This window comes from Pteropus vampyrus, unplaced genomic scaffold, assembly GCF_000151845.1.
Source record: "Pteropus vampyrus isolate Shadow unplaced genomic scaffold, Pvam_2.0 Scaffold19, whole genome shotgun sequence".
NCBI lineage: Eukaryota > Metazoa > Chordata > Mammalia > Chiroptera > Pteropodidae > Pteropus > Pteropus vampyrus.
Genome location: NW_011888800.1, coordinates 14436503 through 14445959, shown reverse-complemented (window position 1 = coordinate 14445959; position 9457 = coordinate 14436503). Strand labels below are relative to the sequence as shown.

The following is a 9457-nucleotide window of genomic DNA, read 5'->3' as shown; positions in this document are numbered from 1 at the left end:
GCCTGATTAGAGACTCTAGACAGATTGCTTGTTCCAAACTAAAGAAGAAAGACTTCAGCAATTCTGGCAACTCCAGATTCTGAAGCTCACTCCTGTGGGGGACAGCATGATACCTAGAGGGAGCTGGAGGCCCTCAGGACTCTGGTGGTGTGGAAGGTTCAGCTTCTTAACAGCTTTGCACCGCTCAACCCAGTATTTTGGTGACTTGGAGTTAGAGAAGAAAAGGAAATAAATGATGTGTGTGTGTGTGTGTGTGTGTGTATGGTATATTCTGTCTTTCATAACGCTCAAACAGGGTGTCGGTAAATGTTTCAACTAGAGAGGGATGTTTTATGGGAACAGAAGTGCTTATTTATTATGAATACTAGAAATCATACATGGCCGTTAGATCAACATGCATTTGCTAAGACAGCCATCTGGTAGTCAAAATCATCACCACGAATTCTCCTGACACTTAAAAATTAACACCAAAGTTTGCTTTCTCTGCAGGTCCTCAAGTATGTTCCACGTAATGAAGCATGATCACTACATCTCCCGATTTGGCAGCAAACTTGGATTGCAGTTTATTGGCATGCATGAGAATGGCATCATATTTAACAATAATCCAGCCCTCTGGAAAGTTATCCGACCTTTCTTTGTAAAAGGTAATCAGGTGCCTGGCTACATTCTGCTCTTGACTATGAATGTGCTTTTTTTTTTTTTAATCATTTTTAAATTCTGCTAAGTTTTGAAATAATGAGGGTATGAGCTAACATTCATTATATGTTTACTATATGATAGGCACTGTTCTAAACACTTGATATTTTAATCTCACAGCAACCCCAAGTGGTAAATACTCTAATAATTTACATATTACAAATGAGAAAACTGAAGCATAAGAGGTTAAGTAACTTGCCCAAGGTTCTAACATTAGTAAATGATGGCCAGAGAGACAGCCCCAGAGCTCATATTTTGAATCATCACAAATTCTGTTCCTCCTGTTAATACACAAAGCAGTTTCATGGATGTGAAGAAGAGCTGGACCTGTATACTTAGGATCATTTCCATTAAAAATCGAGTGACAGCCATATGTTTGATTTAAGCATAACCAAATAATATATTTGTTGAATCATTGACTGACATCCCAGATATTTTAACAGAGAGCAATTTGTGAATAAAACGAGAGAGTTTTAGAACTGGGAAGGACTGCATACGTCATCTCACAGAGCCTCTTAAGTTTTATAGTTGAGGAAATAGTCCTAGAGAGGTGGTAATTTTTGCCCAGGCCACACAGCGTGTAATGGATGAACAGAGACCAGATCCCAAGCCTCCTTATCTACTAATTTTCTCCTTTATTATATCCTGCTGGAAATGAAGCTGTTGGGGGATACTGATGACCAGTCTTTGATATCGACATCAGGGAACATAATCATGCCTTGGAAATGTCAGTGGTGGAGTATGGGGCTAGATAGATTTTAGGTCTGATCATGTACCATCAATATTCTTCCTTCCAGCCTGCCTCTGTAGTGAACGTAGGCGCCTCCTGTGTGGCTGCTGAGACAGGGAAGAGCTATGCCTGTCCCCACTAGGTGTTGATACCCCTCTGTAGAGTTGCCTATCACCAAGACTCAGCATAACTCTATTGTAGACTCTGTTGTATTAGTTTCTTATTTCTGCTGTAATAGATTGCCATGAACTTAGTGGCTTAACACAATACAATGATTATCTTACAGCTCTGTACATCAAGTCTGACATGGGTCTCGCGAGGCTAAAACCAAGATGTTGCCTTTTTCATCCTCAGAGGCTACCCACATCCCTTGGCCTGTGGCCCTTTCCTCTGTCTTCAAAGCCAGCAACAGCGGCTTGAGTCCTATTTACATCACATCTCTCCGAGCATCCTTCTGTCATCACATCTCTGACTCTGACCTCACCCAGGAAAGGTTCTTTGCTTTTTAAGGACTTACGTGATTAGGTTGGGCCCACCCAGATAATCTATAATATTCTCCCCATCTCAAGGTTCTTAATTTTAATCATATGTGCCAAGTCCCTTTTTTCCATATAAGGTTATATATTAATAGATTTCAAAGATTAGGGCTTGGACAACTTTAAAGGTTATCATTCTGTTACTACTCATGTTGGGGCAGATAAATCATCTTATGTGTAACAAACTGTAGAATGGATTAATGGAAATATTATAGGTTGTGGGTCTGAGCCACTTTACTAGCTATATGACCTTGGACAAGTCACTCAGCCTCTCTGAGCTACAGTTTCCTTATCCATAAAAGGTAATAAACACTATAGAACTTGAATTCTAGGGTTACTGTGAATGAAATAATAAAATAGTGCTGTAAGATCCTATAGAAATGTAAGCTTTATTTTACTTTGTCATTTAGCCCAGGTCTGTTAGGAATACGTGAACCAGTATTTAAGAGCAATTAACTTTCACATACCAATATCCTCTATTTGGACATGCAAGAATTAATAGACTCTCTTGAGTTCATCATTTGTTTAACAAACTACTCTCTTCTCATCATCGAACTAGGTGCCTGGAATACAATGAGAAACAAGATATAGTCTCTACCCTTGAGAAATCTATAATGGGAGAGGGGGCAGAGTGGCAGATCAATACCTCACCAAATACTATCCTAGGTGATGTGTTATGGTAGAGGTGAGTGTGTAGTGCTACAGAGCATAGACAAATGGACCACCTAAAGCACACTGAACAGTAAGGGGAAGCTTTTCAGAGGAGCATACACTTACAATGAATTTCGAAAGAAGGTAAAAGCTACCTAAATTAAGTGTGACAAGGACACGTCTCACAGTAGGAACAAACAGGATACTCTGAGGCCAAAAGGACAGATCAGCAAGACACATCCTTGTGCTTTGTATGGATACATGCAGGCATGAGGCCAAGGGGAAGACAGGGCCAGCCACCGAAGATTCCTGTGCTAAGGTAAGGAGCCAAGCTTATCTTAGAAGCTATAGGAAGTCATTCAAGATTTTAAGCAGAATGGGACACAGTTCCATAGTGTAGCGGTTAGCATGTCTGCTTTACAGGCAGAAGGTCCTGGGTTTACACCCCAGTAGAGCCACGGTCCATGGTCTATGGCCATTCCACCCTGAACAAGCCTGATGTCTGATCTCGGAAGTTAAGCAGGGTTGGGCCTGGTTAGCACTGGGATGGGACACCACCTAGGAAGACCGGGTGCTGTAGTCATAAATGGTAATAACTAATAATAATAAAAAGATTTTAACCAGAATGACAAGAACATATTTGTTTTAGAAGAAACTCTTCTGATAGCATAGTAAAGAATTAATTGGTAGGAAGCATAACTGTGAGCAATGAGAACAGTTAAGAGCTACTGCATGACACAAGGTAGATGAAGGGCAGGGCACCAATATAAGAGATGTTAAGAGTAGAATCTGTGGTACTTGGAAATTAATCAAAAGATCTTTGTGACTTTTTTTTAGATTAGCCTTATATATGAAAGATCAGATTTTCTAATGAAAACATTACAAACTGGATCCAAATCAAATGCCAAAAGTAGAGGGCTAATTGTTATTGAAAATTCACTGTTATGTATGACATTTTTAATAATCATTGAAAACCCCAAGCATTTCTTGATGAACCTCCTTTTAGAGTTAGCTTTTTTATTGGTTTTCCTAATATTGTAGAAAGTTTGGGATAGTTTTGGCATCTAAAGTAGTAACATTACTGAAGGTATGGACTTACTGGGTGTGCCATGGAGAAATGGTTATGTTCAGCTTAGGCAATGGCCCATCCTGGAGGGATGAAATGGGAGGAGCAAAAAATAGCCTGTTTTCTGAAACTGCCAAGAGAGTTGTCTATATTGATGGATACTGCTTACTTTTTTAAAAAACTTGATAAGATCCAAAACTTTTAAGCACATTGTAAAAATTAAAATCATATCTACATCATACCACTACCTATAAGCAACAATATTATATATTGTTTATATTTGAAATGTGGCTTCAAGCTTGTGGATGTAGAGGCAAATCATACATCAGCTTGGGAGAAAACCACCAGTGATATTCAAAGCCAACCCTTCCACACAAAAGGTTGGGTCATTAAGGAATCATTTGTCTCACTTGTGGATGTGACAGTCACCCAAGGAATGACATACCTGGCCTTTCATACCTGCCAAGTACTTCCTACAGTTAGAACCTTTCTTTCTATATATAAGAAGAAATCTTAAGAGTCTAGGACAAACTTACCATGCCTTCTTTCTTGATATGCAAAGTCTAGCTTCAGGGGATTCTGTAGCCGGATTTTTTTTTTTTTTTTTAAAGAGATAATTACGCCTACAAAATTCCCCACGATTTTTCATTGCATTTCAAGGACTCTGACTAAGTAAGTCTGAGTAATAAAAGACATAAAAGAGATTCTTCTTAAAGAAAGCTTAAAGAAGAAAGAAAGAAAGTGGGGCTTTACAAGTTAAACTCAAGATAGATGGCTTCTCATCAGGACCCAGTAGCTGCTCAGATGGTCAGGAGCAGAGCAAAGGGTGAGATCAGAACCAGGTCATTCTACTTGATTTAATTCACTCACTCACTCACTCACTCACTCACTCATTCATTCATTCATTCATTCATTTTAAACAATAAAGACGATACATTCTTGTAGAAAATTAGGAGAATACAGATGAGTGTAAGAAGAACATCAAAATCCCGCCCGTAGTTACTGAATGAAAACCGTGGACAATTAAGGTCCAAACAAAAGAAGCCAAAATGGCCTGATGGTTTGTATGTGTCCTAGAGTGTGTGGTGGCTCACTCTCTGATGTGTTTGTTCCATTCAGCTCTGTCTGGCCGTGGTCTCGTGCGCATGGTGACAATTTGTGCTGAATCCATCATAAAGCATCTGGACAGGTTGGAGGAGGTCAGAAATGACTTGGGCTACATTGACGTGTTGACCCTCCTGCGGCGCATCATTCTGGACACCTCTAACATGCTCTTCCTGGGGATCCCCTTGGACGGTACTGAAATGTTCATTCTCACAACTTGATATCCTGCCCTTTATTGAACATGGGGATGAAAGAGACAGCTGACTCAAATCTTGTACATTGTTCTTGTTTAAACATCTCTAAGATTTCCTCAGAATTTTTTTTCCAAGTATGTCTGCCTCATTCACTTATAAGATATACATTTCTTTAAAGTAGGGGCCATCTTCTATTTCTTTTGTATCTCTCCTCATTGCTCTACGAAATGGGATTCTACCCATAGTCAAAACTTAACAAATGTGGTCAGTTCATTTGGTCATTAATATATCCTGCCACCAAACACACTGATATATTTAACCATTTCCAACCATTCATTTGGGCATGATATATACATACATATATATGCATATATGTACCTATATATACACATATGTATATACATATAAATATACACATACATACACACCCCTTTCTCAAAGCTACTTGGTATAAAAACTTTGACTCTATACGATGATAATGGCACTGCTTGCTGCTGCTGCAAACAACAATGATAGTAGCTACGATTAATTTAGTATCTACCATATACCAAGCAGTATAAAAAGTTGCTTTACATATAGTTTGTCTTTTAGCATTTTTAACAATGGCAAGATGTCTCACTCAAAAAGCTACTTTCTTCACTACACTACAGAAACAAATATTAAAACACACACATACAACTTTACCACCACCAAAAAACAAACATTAATCATTAAGATTAATTTCATTCTGCTGTTGTTCAGCTTAATGTAATCTTCTTGAAGTAATTTCTAGCAGCGTTCATTGATTCATCCATTTATATAATCAGTATTTATTGATCGTCTATTTTATGCCAGGCACTGTTCTAGGTTCTGGGGATAGAGCAGTGAACAAGACAAAAGTCCTTGCCTTCAAGGAGTTTATATTTAAATGTGGATATATGGACAGTAAAGTAAATATCTAGTAATATATTACACAACAATAAGTACCGTGAGTAAAAAACAAAGCGGGACAAGGGGATAGTAAGTGAAGGGGGAAGTCAGTGGGAGGGGATGGGGCTATCATAGAGAGACTAGCCAAGAAAGGCTTCTGCAGAGAAGAGAGCTAAACATGAGCCTAAATTAAGTAGGACCACAAGCCACATGCGATCTGAGGGAAGAATATTACAGGCATAAGAACGAGGCATAATTTTAACACTTGCCCAAACCAGCTGAGCTCTAACACCTGCTGCCTGATTTACTACATTTGGGCAAATAAACAAGCTCTAAGCCTTCCCTTTCTGTTCTCTGGCGCTTCTTGCCTCCTCTCCCTTGCTCTTTAATTACTCCTCACAAGAGCCATAGAAACCTCATCTGATTGCCATTTAGATAGGAGCCCCTATTCACTCTGAAGATTTTTTAGTCATACCCTCTTGCCTGATCCCCTTTCAGAAAAGGACTCCAATCCCAGTTTGCCTGTTCTATACACATCTTTCCTCAGGTTAGAGAGGTACATATTTCATGGGTTCCTGCTTCTTGGTTCCCTGTTAGCCTTAATTCTTAGGAAGGATCAGGTAAAGGAAACTGCAAATGTCTCTGTTAATGTGTAGATACAGACCATGATACTAAGAATGTACATAACCCATGCATAGTTATTTTATTTCCCTTCTCTTCACTCGGTTCTTGCTAACCTCTGTTTCCCTAAGAGACCCAGTGCAACAAAGGGGACAGGACATCCCCCCGAGGTCAGATAAAACTGAGTTCCAGCCCAAGGGCCTGCCTATCACATTGACTGTATGGTGTTGGGCAAGCTTCTCAATTTCTATGAACTGCAGTTTCTTCATCTGCCATGTAATGATACTATCACTCTCCTAGAAAGATTGTAAGGATTAAGCAGTCTCTTTTGTAGAGCATCTTGCACAGTGGCTAGTATTTAGCAGTTAAAAATAAATGTCTATTCTCTTCCCTTTTGTATAATTTGGAAAAAGCGAGGGTTTTCTTTTCTGTAATATTCAATTTAATTAAAGAACACTTATTAAGAGCTGACTATGCATGAGGCTCAAGACAAGGTATTGACGATACTAAGATAAATCTACATTCTAGACCAAATAAGCATGAAAACTATGTGATGAGTGCTACAAAAAATATGAATAAAGCACTATGAAGTGAGAATATAATTACAAGCTATTAATTAGGTACATAATCCAAGTAGATTATCCACTTAATGGCTTTGTTTACCCAACACTAAATGTTAATATGCAGCTATTGGCTGCCTAACAAGAGAATGGTATGGCTTTTTATCCTCCCAGATGCCAGAATTGAGGCCATGACAGCTATAATTACTAGTGCCCCTCTTGTTCCCCACTGTCCAGGAAAACAGGAGAGAGGTAGAGGCTCAGACAGAGAGGGGCATGTGAGATTCTAGGCTGTGTCTCTAACATAAACTTGAAAACTGGCAAATCTTTGGTCAACTTGGCTGATTTAGATGTCAAACAGAATAAATTAGTGTTGATTTGTCTAGTGGCATTAACATGGCTAAAATGCCCACTGAAGGTGGAAACTTACCTAGCTTAGACCCCCAGACAGGTAGGAGAATTTACAAGGAATCTTTTCTGCTAGGTGTACTCTTCTTGGGCTCATGTTTTTGCTCAATTGCTCTGCCTGTTTTTTTTGTTTTTTGTTTTTTTTTATTCCAGAAAATGCCATCGTAGATAAAATCAATGGTTATTTTGAAGCATGGCAAGCTCTCCTTATCAAACCAGACATCTTCTTTAAGATTTCTTGGCTATACAAAAAGCATGAAAAGTCTGTGTAAGTAAAACAAGTTTGGAAAATTTATCCATGACAATAGATTGTGGTTTTCATTGTGTCTTTGCTACTGTTTGGCCTCTTTGACAAGTCTTTTGCTCTCCAGAGCCCACAAGGGAGATGTTGATTAAATTGCTGATGAAACACTTTCTACGTCAATTTGACTGAATGTAGCTGGACTGAAAAGTAAATGAAGCCTTGGCCAGGATAGCTTCTCAGCAAGGGGGCCAAGTGGGTTTTCTGAAAGCACCAAATCCAAAACTAAAACATTACAGTGTATTTTGAGTCGAATGGAATGGCTGGCTGAATCTATCATTATCTGTCAAAATTCTCTCTGTATGTCTAGAAATGGAAACATGGAGGTATTTTATAGTTATGTTGCTTCTGAATGAATTTGACTTAATTCAACTTGTAGGAATTAGGAATTAACAATGGTCACAAATGAATTTTTTCATAATAAACATAATAAACGTCAATAAAATGTAAATTTTTTTTTAGTTATATAGCTGTGTCTTTGGGGGATTCTGAAACTGTCATTAAATGCCATTGGTGTCAGACTAGTCTAGCAGAAAACTGGACAAATGCCCAAAGGCCTTAGTTAATTAATGAGTTTTTTGAGTGTAAGCTGCCAGCCACTAAATACTGCCACCTCTAACCACCAGTGGAAAGCTCGTGGAAATTAGAAGCAGATAGATGTGGTTTGTATCCTGTCTCTACCATTTAGTAACTAAATGGCCTTGGGAAGTTATTTAAAGTAAAATAGAACGTGCCTTCCAGAGTGGGAATATAGGTTAATGTGATCCTATTGCTGATGAAACACTGAGCGTGGCCCATAGCAGGCATTAAATACATTCGTTTTCTCCTTCCCTCTGTTCACATTGTTCCCACATGTCCCTGACCATCTTAAATTCCTCATCTCTAAAAGTTCCCAAACTTGTTTGAAGGCCCAATTTTATCCTGTTTGTGTGTTTTTAAATTCAATAATATTAGTCTCCAGAGAGGAAACTAACCTGATGTTGCTTTATATATTCTTGGTTGATGAGTACTGGGTAGATGATTTTGACCCTTGGTTCTTTATACATTTTCATCTAGTTTCCAGAGCTTATTGTGACTAGAATCAATGAGATAAGAATTCGTGACTTCACTGAGGTCAGATTTGGTGGTGGTTCTTGGTCATTAGTTTAGCCTTGATCTTGGCCAGCAGTCCCACAGAATATACTTATTGCATGAGATTGTCTAACAGTTTCTCTTAGGTTTCTGTAGAAATGGCTCAGCAACATTCCCACTAGAAAAATCTTTTAATTTCCTCTCTTTTATGCCCTTGCAATAATGTCCGTATTTTTTTATTGAGGTATCATTGACATATAACATTATATTAGTTTCAGGTGTACAACATAGTGATTTAATATTTGCATATATTGCAAAATGATCATGACAATAAGTCTAGTTAACATCTGTCACCACACATAGCTATAAAAAATTTTTTTTGTGATGAGAATTTTTAGGATCTACTCTCTTGGCAACTTTCAAATATGCAATACAGTATTATTTATAGTCACCATGCTGTATTACATTCCTATACCTTATTTATTTTATAATTGGAAGTTTGTACCTTTTAACCCCCTTCACCCACTTGGCCCACCCTGACCCTCAACCCCTACATCTGGTAACCACCTATCTCTTCTCTGTGACTACAAGTACAGGTTTTCTTTCTTTC

At 38.4% G+C, this 9457-nt stretch overlaps 1 protein-coding gene and 1 pseudogene across 1 annotated transcript in view; both read left to right on the top strand.

Moving 5' to 3' along the window:
- LOC105288748 (aromatase) overlaps positions 1 to 9457 on the top strand; it is a 78337-nt gene that overhangs the window by 59255 nt on the left and 9625 nt on the right. The window contains exons 4-6 of the mRNA XM_011355106.2: positions 490 to 644; positions 4799 to 4975; positions 7629 to 7743. Of these exons, the coding sequence (XP_011353408.1) occupies positions 490 to 644; positions 4799 to 4975; positions 7629 to 7743 (447 nt within the window). The remainder of the gene's footprint in view (positions 1 to 489; positions 645 to 4798; positions 4976 to 7628; positions 7744 to 9457) is intronic.
- On the top strand, positions 3081 to 3196 carry LOC111736388 (annotated as a pseudogene).